The sequence below is a fragment of the Neovison vison genome, chromosome 7 (assembly GCF_020171115.1).
Source record: "Neovison vison isolate M4711 chromosome 7, ASM_NN_V1, whole genome shotgun sequence".
Classification (NCBI taxonomy): domain Eukaryota; kingdom Metazoa; phylum Chordata; class Mammalia; order Carnivora; family Mustelidae; genus Neogale; species Neogale vison.
The window spans coordinates 884,380-901,181 of record NC_058097.1 but is presented as its reverse complement, the minus strand read 5'-3'; the positions used below and the strand labels follow the sequence as shown (position 1 = coordinate 901,181).

Sequence of the window (16,802 nt, the reverse complement as noted above, 5' to 3'; positions counted from 1 at the left end):
GCGGCGCTCCTGGGGGCGGGGCCGGGGCGGCGGGGCGGGGCCGGGGCGGCCGCGTGACTCGCGGCGGGGTCACGTGACGCGGCCGCCGGGCCTCCAAGATGGCGGTGTGCGTGGCGGTCATCGCTAAGGAGGTGCGTAAGCGGGCGGCCGCCGAGGGGCCGGGGGCGGCCCGGGGACCCCCGCTCTGGCCCCCGCCTCCCCCCTGCCCCGAGGGCTCCGCCGCGCCGAGGTGGGGACGGTGCGGGGGGCGTGGGATCCGCCCGGGCCGCGTCTGCCGCGGCTGGAGTGTCAGCCCCGGGCGAGCACAGCGCCCCGGACCCCGCTTGCGCCGCCGCCGTCCGTCCGCGGGCCCCGCTGGCTCCCGCTCCCCAGCCTGGCTGTCCGCTCTGAAGCCGCAGCGTGGCCCGGCCCGGCCCCGGGTCTCCCCAGTGGCTCCCCGTGGCCTTAGGGCAGCGTCGGGATAGCTCAGTCGCCCCATCCCCTTCTCCCCTAACCAGCCGCTCGGCCCAGTGCGACTACCGGCAGCTCCTGCGACGGGCTCTGCTTTCTCTGGGCCTGTGTGCGCTTGGAAACCCACTGCCGCCTTCTTAGCTGGCCACCGTGGGTGTCCTTTCCTCCAGAGAGCTGTTTCGGAGCCCTCAGCGTGAGCTGGGGGGCCGTGCACACGGTTTCCTGCAGCACACAGCGTTGGTGTCCCGTGTCTTCCCTAAGACCAGGCTCTTGGGGCGGTCCTTACAGAAGTTCTTCAAGGGCCGTCTTCTGCCGTATTAGCACATGACGTTGTTTATTTGGTGGGTTTGTGGACTGTCCATTAGCCTAGGGACAGCATCGTGTTTATGGTGTCTGTGTAGCACCAGGTACGGGGCAGAATCAGTGAATGGGGCGTGTGGGAGACCTGGGAAGACCCTACTGACTCCTGGCGTTAGAGTGGAAAGAACTGGCCGTGCAGAGATGAAGGGAGGTTCGAGCTGAGCCTGGAGGAGGTTTAGTGAGGGCAGAGCAGTGCCTCTGCCGAGGTGCTGGCATTGCAGTAGGCACAGATGGGGGAACGGTCAGTATTTACCGGCCGGGAGGAGAGCACATGCGAGGACTGGGCCCTGCACAGAAGCTGAGTGACTTTTCCAGCTGCAGGGTTGCTGTCACACTGTGCTCAAAACCACTGTTTCTGCCCACCAGTGATGCCCCGTGCAGGCAAGAGGTAAACCTCCAGCGTAGACTGAGTTCCCCAGAGACACCCCTGTAGCATCTTGGAGGAGTAAGCAATAGGTTTTAGAGAATGAGAGTGTGTCCCCCTGTGGCTAGCTGGGTCTAGTCCCCCGTCCTGAGTGTGCTGAGGCCTCATCCTTGAGGCCTGTGACCCAGGGTGGTTTCTCGGCACCTCAGTTCTGGCATCCTTTCTTGCAGAATTACCCTCTTTACATCCGCAGCAGCCCCACCGAGAATGAGCTGAAATTCCACTACATGGTACACACGTCCCTAGATGTGGTGGACGAGAAGATCTCTGCCATGGGGAAGGCCTTGGTGGACCAGAGGGAGCTCTACCTGGGCCTGCTGTACCCCACGGAGGACCACAAGGTGTATCCTTCATACTTGGTGGGGCGCCTGCGGGCCAGCGGTCTCCCCCAGCAGGGTTCCATGTTTGGAGATCCCGCTTCTCGTTTTGAAGGGCACTTAGGATCAGGTGACCTTGAAAGACGCAGTATCGCTTAGAAAGAAAGAGCTTTAGCCAACAGGGAATTAGGGTCCCTTGAGACCAATGAAGATTTCACGCCATTTTTTACTTTATTTGGGAGGATAAGGTGGGAAAAACTGGGCATGAATTCCTTGGAGAAGTGTGGCAGTCTGCACACTGGCTGAAGAACCGGGGGCTCTCCGCTTCCATTCCCGTGAGGATGGCTTTCTAGGCTCTGTCCTCTGGGCCACTGCTTCTGAGGAGGGACAGTTTTGTCACCAGGCCCAGCCCACAGGCCACCATCACAGCTTGACCAGTCCCTGGGGATAAATGGCATGAAACCCATGGAGTGCAAAGACAGCTCCCTGAGTAGTATTGTCGCTTGCCGTCCGGGGCATGTGCCCGAGAGCCGCTGTTCTACCGGATAAAGTGGGATTTCGTGGCGTGGGTGCCTTAGGCAGGGTCCCGTGGGGTCCTCCTGGTATTGTGGGACAGGTCCAGCCTGGGGTCTTTGTATGGTGTCCTGTTTTTCCAAAGCGGCCTTGGAGCCAGGGGCTGTGCACAGATGGCCCTTGGCTCATATAGTCTCCGGGTGATGCCATGTCTTGTCGCAGAGTCCCTGTGAGAAACGCATGTTCCCTAACCAGCTCTGCAGGTACGGCTACGTGACCAACTCCAAGGTGAAGTTCGTCATGGTGGTGGATTCCTCCAACACGGCGCTGCGGGACAACGAGATCCGCAGTGTGAGTGTTGGGGGGGGGTGTCTGCGGGACAGTGAGACCCACAGTGTGAGTGTGGGGTATGCGGGACAGTGAGATCCACAGCGTGAGTGGGGCGTCTGCCGGACAGTGAGATCCACAGCGTGAGTGGGGCGTCTGCCGGACAGTGAGATCCACAGCGTGAGTGGGGGGTCTGCCGGACAGTGAGATCCACAGCGTGAGTGGGGCGTCTGCCGGACAGTGAGATCCACAACGTAAGTGGGGGGTCTGCCGGACAGTGAGATCCACAACGTAAGTGGGGGGTCTGCGGGACAGTGAGATCCACAGCGTAAGTGGGGCGTCTGCCGGACAGTGAGATCCACAGCGTAAGTGGGGCGTCTGCCGGACAGTGAGATCCACAGCGTAAGTGGGGGGTCTGCCGGACAGTGAGATCCACAACGTAAGTGGGGGGTCTGCGGGACAGTGAGATCCACAGCGTAAGTGGGGGGTCTGCCGGACAGTGAGATCCACAGCGTAAGTGGGGCGTCTGCCGGACAGTGAGATCCACAGCGTAAGTGGGGGGTCTGCCGGACAGTGAGATCCACAACGTAAGTGGGGGGTCTGCCGGACAGTGAGATCCACAGCGTAAGTGGGGCGTCTGCCGGACAGTGAGATCCACAGCGTAAGTGGGGCGTCTGCCGGACAGTGAGATCCACAGCGTAAGTGGGGGGTCTGCCGGACAGTGAGATCCACAGCGTAAGTGGGGCGTCTGCCGGACAGTGAGATCCACAGCGTAAGTGGGGGGTCTGCCGGACAGTGAGATCCACAGCGTAAGTGGGGCGTCTGCCGGACAGTGAGATCCACAACGTAAGTGGGGGGTCTGCCGGACAGTGAGATCCACAACGTAAGTGGGGGGTCTGCCGGACAGTGAGAGCCACAGCGTAAGTGGGGGGTCTGCGGGACAGTGAGATCCACAGCGTAAGTGGGGGGTCTGCGGGCCGTGCCTGGGCTGGCGCGCCTTCTCTTTCCCACTTTGTTTTCAAATGCTGAGAAGTCAGAACAGTCGCAGCAGCCGTGTGTACCGTGAACCGACACCATTGGCTCTTGTCGCAGATGTTCCGGAAGCTGCACAGTTCGTACACGGACGTGATGTGCAACCCCTTCTACAACCCCGGGGACCGCATTCAGTCCCGGTGAGCCGATTGCGGTGCAGCCCCTCCCTTGCGGAGAGCCGCAGTTACCAGCATGCGGGAGGGAAGGTCTGTGTCCATGCCTCTAAGCAGTGATGCTGACGCAGCAGAACCCTGTTTTTCCAGTAAACTCTTACGTGGGTGTCCGACACATAAAACAGACGAGGACTGGGTGCAGGGCACACACCTTGCCCTCTTGGTTTCCCAGGTGTGCCCAGTCAGTCTCAGGGCCCCCACGGAAGCCAGTAGGGGCCCAGGCGTGTCACCGGACCTTTGTGAGAAAATGTCCTCCTGCTCCTGCCCAGTTTTGTCTTCGGTGCTGCACTTGGGGGGTTAGGGAACTGGATCGCAGGGGTCTTGCATGTGGTCCTCTGAGAGATGCTGACGTGACGGGGGACTCCACAGAGATCTTACAAGGAAGCGTTCATGCACATGTTCCGTATCTGCTCGGAATTCCCTACATCCCTACATGTGGTTCCCAAGGGGCTCCTCCAAGCCAGCAGATGAGAGGATCCTGCGTGGCCCAGCGTGGGGTCACCCCTGCCCGTGGTACTGAGGGAAGCCTCAGCCAGGACTCTGTCTCAGTTCATCCTGGGTCCTGGGTGAGAGAAGCAGGTGCTGGTATGGAGAATCCTGTGTCTCCCAGACTGCCCGGCTAAGGGACAGCCGCCACCCCTCTACCCCTCCCTGGAGATTCAGCCCCAGCAGGACTGCGGGAAAGGCACAGACTTAGCCTCCCCCTGCCGGGGTGGCGGGACACTGGCCTCGCAGCCGAGAAGTACGTGACTGCGGAGGGACTGTCCTCGTCCTGGGTCCCCGGTGGGGCTGCTCTGATGGCTGTTTCTCTCCGCAGGGCCTTCGATAGCATGGTGACATCCATGATGGTCCAGGTGTGCTGAGGGACAGCCCTGCCGCTGTCATGGGGGAGAGGCCCTGGGGACATGACTGTATCATCGTGCAGACATCCGTGATCGCTTGCCTGTTTCTGAGCCTCACAGACGTGCTGCTGGGGGCACGGTCTCCGGCGTGCTGCGTGCAGACTAAATGTCCTCTGGGATCGGATTTGGCCTTTTCCTTGTGTCAGTGGAGGATTTAGCTGGAGTGGGTAGCACGGGACACTTGAGGCACTGCACAGCTCGGGAGGGGCAGGGAGGGTGATGGGAGGGCCCACAGCGCTTTGGCCCTGAAGATGCTGCCGCTGCAGGGGGAGCTGACGGAGGTGCAGGGAGACTTGGGGTGGGCTGTGCTCTGGAGGCTGACCTGGCGGGGAGGTGTGGCAGGCCTCCGTGGCCAGAGCCAGGTCTAGACCCCTGCCCAGCCCACACACCTCCCCCTGCACGGAGGGGCCTGCGTGGGTCTGGTTTTGCGCCGGGCCTCGGGAGGCCCTCCTCCCAGAGCCCGGGAGCTTTGACGTGTGTTGTCAGGTGCCACTGGCTTTCTGAGGGCAGAGCAAGCAAGCCCCAGAGGCCTCTTTCTCGGTTGGGGCCCGGCTGGGTTAGAAGAGTCCCCGCTCACTTGCTGCCTTGGCAGGCTCCCGAGCTGGGAGGGGAGGGGTCCCATTGGGGACGGAGCCGAAGGTGACTGGATTTCTGCACTCTGCTTCCCCAGAGGCCTGCCTGGCCAAGTGCACGTGACTGTGCCTTCCCGGTTGGCCCGGCTCTAGTGTCCTTAGTCACTTGTTGAGCACACTGGCTTTGAGTCACGGGTCCCAAGACCGCTTCGAGTCCCTCCCTCCCCTCCTCAGTGTGCCAGAGAAGGTGACAGGAGGAAGGCAGCTCGGGGCCCCCTGGGCAACGGGGAAGGCGGTTTGCGTCTGGATGGAAGCCAGACACCTTCGCGTCGCCTTCCCTTCCCGTCTGCGGAGCCCAGGACTCGTGCCCGCAGTTCGGAAGCAGAGGGAGAACTCAGTCAGCAGCGGGTATTAAACCCAAGTCCCCGGACCCCCCCTCCCACCGCAGGTGGACCGGGAGGCCTAGCACAGGGCTGAGAGGCACCGACCGGTGGGCACCGGTTCTCATGCCAGTGTGCCCTCTCGGCCGCGCTCCCGTCTGAGTAGTGGCCGCGGGCAGCCCGCACGCTGCCGGCTTGCGGGCAGATAGCTGAGATAGCTACAGTTGCTGTTGGCTAGTTGACGGACGGAAGATACTTCCGCCTCTCTGTACCCACCACGGGGGTCGTTACGGCACGTGAGTGGAGATACTAGGACGGGGGACTCGGCCAGCGGGTCGTTTTCCTTCTGCGTCTTGGATGTGATGGCTGACGCTAGGGCAGCCCTCTCGAACACATGAGGAACAGCTTTCTCTCCTACAGATGGGGAGCAGAAAGCCAGAGGGAACGTGGGTTTTGCTCACCGGGGCCTGGACTTCTTACAGTCAGCGTCCTGTAGAGGAAAATGAAGTAAACCGCTGTCTTGTGGAAGGCACCGCGATTCGGGTCTTTCTGTAGGTGCAGCCAGACGAGCCCTTAATCGCGCTCTGCAGTCGGGCTTTCCGACACGTGGCTGCGGGGCATCCCCATTTGAAGCCTGAGTGAAGCAGGGCTCAGAGGTAATGAGCTGGCCCGCACACTGCCAGTGGAACCACCCTGTGGGGGCTTCCTGTCAGCTTCAAGCACTCTGCCTTGAGGCCAGCCTCCTTGGGGGCCACCGCCTGCCCGTCCCCGCAGCCTGGAGCTGGGCCGCGCCCGGTCAGCCCGTCGCGCTGGGGTTGCTCGGGAGATGACTCCCTGTCCTTCCCTCTGCCCCAGATTAGACGGGGAGCCTGTGTGTCTCGGCCTTCTCCAGGCACAGCCACGTGAGTCCCCTCAGCAGCTCTCCCCTCTTGGAGCCCTCACCACCCGTGCGGCCACCAGGTCAGGAGCGTTCTTCATCCCGTCTCCGTCTTGGTCTGTTTCGGCCTGAAATCCACGGAAGAGGAGGAACTCCTATCCCAGGTCACTCCGCAGAGCGGCCACACAGAAGGGGTCGGGAAACTCTCTGAAAAGGAACCCGATGCGGGGTGGGGAGACTGCCCACAGGACCTTGCAGAAAGGCCAGCATGCACAGTGAGCGCCTCAAGATGGAAGCAAATCCCCCCTCCCCAAGGAGGGGAGCAGCCCCTGGGTGCTTAGAGGGCAGGAACCCGTGTCTCCTGCTTGGTGCCACACAAACTCCAGCCCAGGGGACTCTGTCCCGCGCATGTGCCTCCTCTGCACCCCCCTGACAGCACGCTGCCCAGGGCCACCCCGGGCTCTGCCCTGACAGCCCCGCCTTCCTGCCTTCTCATGGGTGCGCGCATGTGCGTGAGCCAGCAAACGGTACTCCCAGGTTCCAGAGGCCAGAGTCAGGAATCCAGGGGTCAGCAGGGCCGACTCCTCCAGGCTGGGCTGAGGGGGTGTGTGGTTCAGGCCTCCACAGCTTTGGACAGCCACCCGGGTTCCTTGGCTCAGATGCAGCCCTACAACCCCCCGGCCCGTCGCCGCAGCGCCTCTGGGGGCATGTGTCTCATTAGATTTCGGGCCCACCCAGATGACCCAGCACGATCCTGACCTCCTCCCAAATAAGGTCCCATTCGCAGGTTCTGGAAATTAGGATATGGACCTTTTTTCCCAGGGGCATCGTTCACCCCACTCACGGGCAGACCTGACCCCAGATCACGGGGGTTATAAAGCTGGTCTGAGAGAGGATGCCAGAGACAAATGAGGGTGGAGAGCCAAGGGGTGGCCTGTCCCCGACCCCACCTGTGGACTCCTGGTGGTTGGCAGCCTGGGGCAGCTCTGTCCCTGGGGTCAGGAATAGGTAGGTAGGGCAACCAGGCGTGTGGCTTTAGAAGAGCCCAGTGAGGGCTGGTTGGCAGTTCCCTAGTTCCAGAGCAAAGGGAGTTTCCTCGCCCTGCCCTGCGCTGAGAAGGAGCACGTACTGCCCCTTCAGGGGGGATGTGGGTTGTGTCTGCCTCAGAGCCCTGGCAGTCGGAGTGCCCAGCATGGGGACCTCCCTTCTGCCCTCTGAACTTCTGACCAGGGCCAGGCTGGGGCCAGGCGCCCAAAGTGCGTGCCCTCCCACAGGGCCTCACACTGTGTCACTCACCGTGGGGGGGCAGCACCGACCACGCAGGCCACCAGGCCTGGGCTGGACACGCAGTTAGCCGCGGCTCCCCATGGAGCAGGGGGCTGGCTACTGGCTGGGAAGTAGGGCGGAGCCCAGTCTGGGACCCATCACCGGCCTTTCACTGTCAGGCCTGCACCCGATGAAGAGGCAAATAAGGGGGAGGCCTGTTGTCATGAGCTTTTAAAAAACTTTTAAAAACCATTCAGATGTAATCTTACGCTTACCGTCAAGATACGTTTCTACTTTTCCTTAAAAAGACTTGGACGGCTCCAGGCCGACTCAGCGCAACAGCCCGAAGCGTTACCCAGTGCCTTCCGCAGCCCCGAGCGGCGAAGGACACCGCCCCCCCACGGCCCCCAGCCCGACCTCCACCTCCAGCCCTACCCCCACCCACGGTGCCCGGCTCCACGCACGATCCGTGGCTCGGGCTGGGGCGCCGCGGAGTGAGTCCGGGGGAGCGCAGCTGTGGACCCCCGACCCACCGCGGCCGCACTCAAAACCGCACCCGCCCTTCTGCCCTGCGGACACCTCGGAAAGGGCTTCCACCGCCCCTGCGCGGAGAAACGGGGCGCGGGCGCGGGCGCGGGCCCCTCCCCCGGCCCCACGCGGGCCCGCCCCCCACCGAGTCCGCACAGGCCCCGCCCCACCTCGGGCCCCGCCCACGGTTCCGCCTTCGCGATCTGAAGCCGGCCCCGCCCCGGACGCCGCTGCGCGGGAAGAGCCCGCCTCCGGCGCCTGGCTGTCCTCGGAAGCCCCCGCGGTCCGTGGAGCGGATCCCCGGCAAACTGGTCCTTTTGGGCAGCACCTGGCGCCGCAGGCGGACTCCCTCGGAGACACCTGTTCTCCTCCCCTCTTCCGCAGCGCGGCAGAGTCCAGGGCTAGAGCTGCCTCCGGGAAGCCTTCTTGGGTTTCTTTGCTGGAGGCGCCCAGGCGGGTGCGCTGCGGTTACTGCAGCGGTAATTACGACCCGCAGCTCCTGGGCATGGAGCTCTGGGGCGTCAGACCCTAACCTGTTTCCAACCTTCTCAGAATTCCCACTCACACTTGAACTGTCCAGCCGCAGACGGGCGGGTGATGTGCCCCTGTGGGCCCGGCATCCCCCAGGGGTCCAGCTGGGGAAGGGAGCCCCCAGCACCCCCTCCCCGCCCGTGCCCCATCCAGCGGAGACCCGCTGGGCCCTGAGCACAGACACTGGGGACTTGAAGAAGGATTGTGGCCTCCCTGAGCCCGAATTTCCTGCCTCAGGGAGTCACAGGTTCGTGTGGTTTAGGGAACACACCTTGATGACTCGGCGGGGGGCGATGGTCTCATCCAGCCCCACCGCGGCCTGGGCTGAGCTCTTGGTGTCCAACTCTATGCATAGCTGGGGCGGGTGGACAGAGCGAGTGAGAGTCACCCGGGATGTCCGGGCTCTATAGTATCCCAGGGCGCTTGGGCCCCCGGAGGTCTCCTCCCAGAGCCCCCCCTCTGCTCCCCACTACCTGGCTGGCACTGACCCCTTGGGGTGTCCGGAGAACTTGGCACACAGGATGGTGATCCGGCGGAACTCGCGGGGGCTGAAGTGGGCTCCCAGCTCCTCTGCTGTGCCCCCGTAGTCCACCTGCCACACGTATGGACCCCCGGTGTGGAGGGGCCTCTGCAGAAGCCTTGCCCCCCTCCCCCCAGGGGCTCCCACCGCAAGTTTTCTTAGTAAAGAGGTGGAAGTAGCTGCCACAGTCTCGGTTCCCTACCCCTGCTGTGGGTGGACTGGAGACCGAGACGTGTGCTCTGCATGTGGGAGACGACCCCCTAAGTTCATCTGGCCTGCCCAGACAACGTGGGCCTTTTTAAAGTGGGATTTGTGGCCACAGTGATTGGCCAGCTGGAGACTTCCCATGGAATGGTTTCTGTCGGGACACCAGAATGCCTGAGGACACAGGCCCCACGTTCCATCCTGGGCAGCCCACCCCCCAGTCAGGTCCTGTCCTCTGGCTTCTCCCCTCCTGGGCCTGTGGCTCCTTTCTTTAATCCTCAAGGCCAGGAGGAGGTGGCCAACCCTGGACACCCACTGCAGGGGCCCCATCTTGCCCCCGCCAGGACTCACATTGCCCGCATAGAGGGACCTGTGGTCCAACTCCACCTTCTCCATGGGGGTCCAGGGGCACAGGCAACCTACAGAGAGGGGCCTCAGGATAGGGGTCTCACTGCAGGCTGGGGCTCCAGGCAGGTGCTAAGGGCAGACACCTCACGTTCATGGCTTACTTCTCGCTCCTTGGGGAAGAGGCTTACCCCCAGGGACTGTTCTGAAGGGCTAACTGCACCCTGGCCTCTCCCCGTGGACTGGCACCAAGCCCCCAGCAGCTGCAGCCCACCCAGATGCACCAATGGGGCAGGGGGCTCAGAGCCATGTGCCCAAGGACTCGTGGCCGACCCACCAGGGAAGGTGGCAGCCAGGCCGCTGGCTCTTACCTGCCTCAGGGCTCAGCAGCTGCGGGGCCACTGCGGCCCCCGTTCCCCGGGCGTCTCCGGCCCTTGGGTCTGCTCCATGGCCCACAGCTTCGGTTTGACAGCCTCTAGCTCCTGCCCGCACGATCCCGGGTTGAGCCCGAGGCATGACGGCCCCTAGGCTCCTCTTGAGGGAGGGCAGGGGGAACAGGCCTGACCCTGTCTGTCCTCAGGGTCACTGGCTCCAAGGGGACAGGCCGGGAGGACCAGGAAAGCCGTGTGGGCTGAGGCCCTGCCATCCTCCCTGGCCTTGCAGGCGTGGACGTACCCGTGACCCTCTTCTGAGTCACGAACAGTGGCCTGGAAAAGGGTCAGGGCTGCGGCCGTCGGTGCCTCTGATCTGTGAAGCACCTGAAGCCCTGGCCAGGTTCGCTGGGCCCCGCGTGGACGTTACCTGGTCAGGCTTGGGGCGCTCAGCCAGGTCCTCCCCGCTCCAGAGAGACAGGAGGGAGTCCGCCTTTTCATCTTCCTGGTCTTCCTCCGCTTCCCCTGGCTCCTCCTCCCTCCTGTCCCCACCCCCTGACCCCAGAGCGGGCTTCCAGGCTCCCCGGCCCTGGGCCTCAGGGTCCCTGGAAAGGCTTTGCAGCCAGGCCTCAGTAGGGAGTGGGACGAGAGTGTGGCCTTGGCAACACGCCACGTGGGGGGGCGGCTGGCGGCCTCCCTTGCCCGCTCTGGCTCTGCGCCAGCACCTGCCCTCCCCCAGGGCTTTAAGCGCCTCCCCAGGCCAGCTGCTCCCGCTAGAGCGCTTAAAAGGCTTCCCACGGGGCTGACCGCCAGCCCCAGCTTCTGGGCCCTTCCCCTTCTTCCCCACCCAGGAGGAACCTCCAGGACACCAGAGGTAGAGAGAGGAGGGCCGGGCAGGTCTGCACCTGCGTGAACTCTGCCACGCTCCCCGCCACACCTGCTCGGGGTCAGACACGGGTGGGACGACACACCTGCTCGGGGTCAGACACGGGCATAAGCGGATTCCTAAGTGCACTCAAGCAGGAAGGACGGCACTGGGGTGAGGACGGGCCTCCTGGAAGAGACGGGGCTGCCCTAGAGGGACTGGTCAGGCAGAGCTGGGGCAGAGGACGGTGTGGGCAGAGGGACCAGCGTGAGCAAAGGCCTGGCAGGGGGTGAGGGCAGGGCGTGTGCCACAGGAGGTCGGAGGCCCATGGTGTGCACAGGGGAGGGCCCCGTCCCTGCTCCTGCTACCCCGACTGGTACCCCACAGACGCCCCTCTCGCACCCTCACTCTGGACCCGGTGGCAGGGGGAAGCCGGAGTCCTTCCCTCACTACAGGTCGTAAACGTCGAGTCAGGTGCAGACCTGTGATGGACTCTGGAGGCCCGAAGGCCGCTTGGCTTCCAGGCTGGCCTCTGGTCCTCACTTGTCACCTCTGGAGGGCGGCTGTGGGCCTGTGTCCCCATGTGCCCTGGCCTCCCGTCTGTCTTCGCTGAAGTGACTGCTCTGGCTGGCCTCAGCCTGCCTCGGCCTCAGTGGGGCTCCTGCTTCGTGTTTATGGGGGACTCCTCTGGGCATGTCTGCTCACCCTGGCCCAGAGCCCCCCACCCCAGGCCATAGCTGGTAGGTCCACGCTGGGCTCATTGGAGTCTCTTCCCTGGGGACTTGAACTGTGGGGAGCTGCGTCTTACATGATGCTGGCCTGCGGGCCCTGGACCCAGGACAGACTCTCTCCCCAAGGGGGCAGAGGGCGGGGAGCGCTTGTCGCTGCTGACCTGTCTCCAGGAGCTCCCTGCTGCCACACTGCCTCCATTCCAGAGGCCACACAGCCACGCACACTGACAGTGGGCGCAACCTCTGTGCTGCTGTTTCCAGGAAGCCTTCCTGATTGCTCCTCCTTCCGCCAGGACTCCCCCTCAGTCTCCCCGGGCAGGTCATGGTGCCTCAAGGGCAGCATCTGTGTCTGCACTGAGGACAGGGCCTTGGCCCAAGACTGGCTGGGTGAGGATGGAAGTACGGCCATTCTGAAACATGAGGCCGCCGGGTCTTCTGCCTCCCGGGGGTCCGAGGCCCCATGGAGGGCCTGCAGCCCGGGCCCTTCCGTCCACTTCCACGTGGGAGGCAGAACACCACGGTGGCTGTGTCCGAGCCAAGAGCAGGCTGCACTCAGGCTGGGCCCCCCGCCAGCCTCCGTCTGAGCTCAGATCTCCGCAATGGAAAAACGCCGTCAGCCTGCTCTCTGCTGGACGGCTGACACACCAGGCCCAGCTGGGGCTCCCGCCAGCCGCCTGGCAGGGGTACAGACTCGCCCCCACGCTGGCCTTTCCAATGACACCTTTCAAAATACATCATGTCCCAAGCCTGGGCCCAAGTATTAATAACAGCCTTTCCTCCCAGGGGCTGCCAGCGCACCAGGAATGCCAAGCCCTGGGCATCCGAATCTGGCTAGGACCTGCCCTGGGAGCCGGGACACTCTGGCCGCGACACCCTGGCTCCTTGGGGTCAAGGTGTCCCTTCCCTCAGTGTCCTCCCTTGGGAGGGTCTTGGGGAAGGTGCCGGGCACAGCCACAAGCCTGGGTGTCCCCGGGGCCCAAGGTCATCCAGATCACCTTGAGGACCCAGATCTTGGAAGTTCACTCCGCTCGGCAAGAGCACAGGAGGCTGTGGGCGGACTGAGCCAGGGTGTCCGTCGTCAGGCACACCCCAACTTACGTCACCCATCTGTCCAGCACCCCCAGGGGGCAGCGCCTTGTCTCTTGCCTGGCACCGGGAGAGCCCTGCGTACAGAGATGGTGAGCGGCCCCACGAGATGCGGCTTCCCTGCGGTCACCAGGAACCAAGGAGAGGCACAGCCCCGTGATGGCAAACGTTGGCTTTATTACATGACACAGGTAACGGGTGTGACCTGAATCCAGATGTCCCACAGCACCCAGGCCAGACACGCACATCAGGGGACACGCGACGGGGATGGCATGCCATGGGTCCCATAGCACGGAGGAAGACCCGTCACAGGAAAATGGAAAACGGACCAACACTCGCTCCAACTCCTTCCAGGGAATTAAAAAAAAAAAAAGAAGCGGGAAAATTCATCCAACCCCACGAGCCTGTTCCCAGGACCTGACACCCTGGAGGCCAGCCTGGCTGGGCCCCCTCATACTGGTGGACAGCAAGGGTGTCCATGGCCTCTGTCCTGCTATTTTAAAACGGGCTCCAATTTGAGTCCCGATGTTGTTTCACAAGGCGTCCTTGGGGTGGGATTCCAAGAGCCAGTCAAGTTGAAACAAAAGGCATAGAAAGCATGCAAAATGGAGTTTTCCAGAACTGTGGGGGCCCAGACAGGTGCCGTGGCAGACGCTGGGCTCCCCAGGCCTTAACCATGAGTGGGTGGATGGACGAGCAGATACGTACCCCTGGCTCTGTGCCTCATGTTCTTTCTCCTCCAATCCTGCCCGTGGGACCATCATCTGGGGGCCTTGCTCCAAGCCCCATTTTGGAAAATATCCCATGTGGCGTGAAGCCTGGGGCTAGGAAGTGCTGGGCCTCCAGTGTCCCAGAGAACATCCCCCGCCATCAACCACATTCAGCTTGGGCAGGGGCTGTCCCTGCAGCTCTCTGGAGCTCTGAAGGGCTCATTTCCAGAGTCTGCCGGCCCAGGATAGAAGAGGGGAGTGGGAAAGAGGCACAGCAAACCATGAACGCCCAGGTAGGAGAGTTCCAGGGGCACTGGTCTCTTTCTCCCTACTCCTCCTCCTTTCCTGAGGACACCTCCTCCAGGCAGTGAGCCTTGGAGACAAGGACAGGACACCCACAATGTTGGGGTCTTGCCAGGGAATGTGCTCACCCTGACTGGTGGCCCTGGTCACGGGGCCCCCTAGCAGGTGTGCGGGCCATCTCCCAATGAGTGCTCCTGGCCCATGGCCACCACACTTGCCAGGCAGTCTCAGACTGGCCAAACCTGTTGCTAGGACATCGGTCCAGTCTCTTCACAATGCCCGGAGCAGGCTTGGACCAATGGTTGAGGAGCTGGGGGAGGCCAGTTGAGTCCACAGGCAGATTCCTTTAGGGCAGTTGAGGTCATGGAAACATCCAAATTGCCCTTGTAGTTTTGGAACACTGCAGGATTAGGTGATGCTACTCTGGGTTCAATGGGTGGAGAGGCGGACATGATGGATGGAGTGAGGCATAGCTGTGTGGGTTAGATTGGAAAACAGACGGACGTAGATGCGTATGGTGTGTATTGGGGTGGTGGGTGGGGAGACAGGTGATTAGGAGAAAGTTTGAATGGGGGACAGTGGAATCAAGTGGCAGCTGAGATAGACGGACGGACAGGGCGACGGATGGGTGTTTGGCTGAATGTGCAGGTTGGGGGTGGGCGGGTGAACGGATGAGCGGATGGATGGACGGACGGATGGACGATGAGTGGATGGATGGACGGACGGGTAGATGGATGTGTGGACGGATGGATGGACAGGTGGACGGATGGGTCAGTCCATGGGTGGGTGGGTGGGTGAGTGGACGGACGGCCGGACAGATGACTGGTCAGAAGGGTTAGCTGACGTCATAAAAGAACTGAGAAACAGTTGGAGTCTGGCTGGGGGATGGGCAGGACACGACCCGCCGTGCCGGCTATAGCCGGCTGGAACAGGCAGGACAGGGGGGTAACAGTGAAGGGCCTTTGGTGTCATTTTGAAGATATGTTTGAGAAAACTGGCAAACAGAAATTTGGGCCTGTCATGATCCCTTTCTACCATGTCATTGAGATGAAAGCAAACCAATACCTCCTAGCCCCTGGCCTGTCCGGCTCCCTCCGCTGCTGAACCTCTAGAGGCCCTGATGAGCGGCTCCCCCGTGGAGCGCATGCGGCAGTCCCTGGCCTGGGCATCTGCCTCCTCTCATCCCGCCCCTGACGCTTCTGGGCCTCCAAGACTGACTCCCAGCTTTCCTCTTTGCCCCTGGGAACACCCAAAGCTTCCCTTTGGTTGTGATGAGCTGTAGGGATGGGGACCCTCTATTCTGGTGGAGTCTGGGGTAGGCCAGCCTGTTCACACGTGGAGTAGGAGGCACTCTTCTTTGTAGGGACACCCCCTCCCAAGACACCACCTGGGGATGGTGACATGTCCTAATGGGTCCACGGCAAGATGGGAAACAAAGAGATAGAGGAGCGGGTGGGAAAGTTGAGGGGGTCAAACACTGGGAGGTGGGAGGGCCTGGGGGTGCCAGTCTCCTTCTCGTTGCCCCCCCCCCGCCCCATCTGCGCACTGTATGCGCCTGGGCTTGGGACGAGGGAGCTCTGGCCGCCGCCTGGCTGCCTGCCTCGCTCTGCCTTGCTGCGGTAGCCTGGGGCTCGGAATGCCAGACGGGCCCTTTCAGCTTGATTTAGGGGGAGGGAGGCTCCATGAGCACCAGCGTCTCACTGAAGTTTGGGGTCACCTGTGTGTCTAACCCTGGCGCTGGCTGGCGGGAAGGAGACTGGCCAGTGGTTTACAAGCTCAGGAGGTAGCGGGGCATGAGGGTCTCGGAGCAGAGAGCAGGAGCAGAGAGCAGACCCCCTCTTGGCTTAAGAAAGGCAGGTGCACACTCCTGCCCATCTCCTGAAGGCAGAAACTCTGCCACAGCCCCTCCCCAAAGCTATTGATTCTGTGTTTGGTGCTGCTGTGAGGTCTTTGGCCGAATGGGGCCTGAGCACATGACGGACAGGAACACCAGCTCCCAAAACCTGGACCGCCCCAGTCCCTGGGTGGGAGGAGCTGCAGGCATTGGCAGACACAGAGCTTCCCGGGACAGCTCCCGGTGGCTGGCGCCAAGCCTCAGCTTCCTCCCAGCAGGCCCCCTGCCCCAGCTGCTGTGCTCTCAGCCCGCAGGGGCTCCACTGTCGGCCTGCATCGGCTCTCCATGCTGGGCTCCTGCAGCCCCCCGGGAGCTGGCTTCTTGATACACGGGACATGGGTGGGGGAACGACACTGGGAAGACGGCCTTTCAGAGCAGGCTTGAGAGGGACCTGTTCCCAACAGCGACGGTGGGAGGGGCTGCCCCATCTCGGACCCCCGGCCAGCTGACACACTACACTCCCTGGTGCACCTGCTTGACCCTGGGGGCGCCTTGTGAGGAGCGGGGACACAGGCTGGCGGCGCAAGCCAGCGGGCCCCAGGGGAGGGCTCCTGCACGCCTCGCCTCGGACCAGCGGCCTCAGCCTAGTCCTGACGCCGGGGACCTGGATCATCGGGGCCTCAGACCTGCTCCCCCAGACGCCCAGGTTACCTGGGGCAGACGCACTCTGGACACAACCTTGGGGAACGGAGTCCAAAAGCACCTGCCTCCAAGGTACACCACCCACACGGCCGTTTTCATAGGTTCGGCGCTTGCCAGAGAGAGAGACGGAAGCCTGGACGCACGGCAGGCGTGTCCAGCGTCTCACCGAGAGCCCAAATCCCACACTAGTCCTTGCTTTTCCGAAACCCATGGAAGCGGACCTTTGACAGGTGCCTGGCCCCACGGCTCGAGCCCCGGGACATTTCCGGAGGAGAAGGTAGGCCTGTCTCGACTTCGGGACTCAGGTTCACCATCCGGCCGGACTCGGGAAGTCCCCTGGCTGCGGCTCCTGGACGGGGCCCGTCTTCCCAGGACCGCACGATGAACTCCTACAGCTCTGGGAGGGATCGCGGCGATCGCACAAACCCACTGCTACCCGCAGGACCACGGTTCTGATTTCTTTGAAAATCTATTTTCTG

At 62.8% G+C, this 16,802-nt stretch overlaps 2 protein-coding genes across 2 annotated transcripts; one reads left to right on the top strand and one right to left on the bottom strand.

The window, feature by feature from the left end:
* The first annotated feature begins 78 nt into the window (after positions 1-78).
* Positions 79-4,622, top strand: TRAPPC2L (trafficking protein particle complex subunit 2L). The gene is made up of 5 exons (XM_044255553.1): positions 79-131; positions 1,405-1,577; positions 2,328-2,415; positions 3,484-3,563; positions 4,414-4,622. Exons 1-5 carry the CDS (start codon positions 99-101, stop codon positions 4,457-4,459), a joined length of 420 nt encoding a protein of 139 aa, XP_044111488.1. The 5' UTR covers positions 79-98; the 3' UTR covers positions 4,460-4,622.
* A 3,515-nt stretch (positions 4,623-8,137) lies between these two features.
* On the bottom strand, positions 8,138-10,237 carry PABPN1L (PABPN1 like, cytoplasmic). Its single transcript, XM_044261259.1, has 6 exons — positions 10,093-10,237; positions 9,728-9,795; positions 9,137-9,244; positions 8,924-9,007; positions 8,292-8,449; positions 8,138-8,195 (listed from the first exon to the last, which is right to left on the bottom strand). The coding sequence occupies exons 1-6, from the start codon at positions 10,235-10,237 to the stop codon at positions 8,138-8,140; spliced, it is 621 nt and encodes a 206-aa protein (XP_044117194.1).
* Between the last annotated feature and the right edge of the window lie 6,565 nt (positions 10,238-16,802).

Excerpts from the sequence above, each read along its gene's own strand:
- TRAPPC2L (XM_044255553.1), top strand. The coding sequence starts at position 99 with ATGGCGGTGTGCGTGGCGGTCATCGCTAAGGAG. Across the intron at positions 132-1,404 it reads TGGCGGTCATCGCTAAGGAG|AATTACCCTCTTTACATCCG; the intron begins GTGCGTAAGCGG and ends CCTTTCTTGCAG. Across the intron at positions 3,564-4,413 it reads GGGGACCGCATTCAGTCCCG|GGCCTTCGATAGCATGGTGA; the intron begins GTGAGCCGATTG and ends TTCTCTCCGCAG.
- PABPN1L (XM_044261259.1), bottom strand. The coding sequence starts at position 10,237 with ATGCCTCGGGCTCAACCCGGGATCGTGCGGGCAGGAGCTAGAGGCTGT. Across the intron at positions 9,796-10,092 it reads GCTGCTGAGCCCTGAGGCAG|GTTGCCTGTGCCCCTGGACC; the intron begins GTAAGAGCCAGC and ends CCCTCTCTGTAG. Across the intron at positions 9,245-9,727 it reads GGTCCCTCTATGCGGGCAAT|GTGGACTACGGGGGCACAGC; the intron begins GTGAGTCCTGGC and ends TACGTGTGGCAG.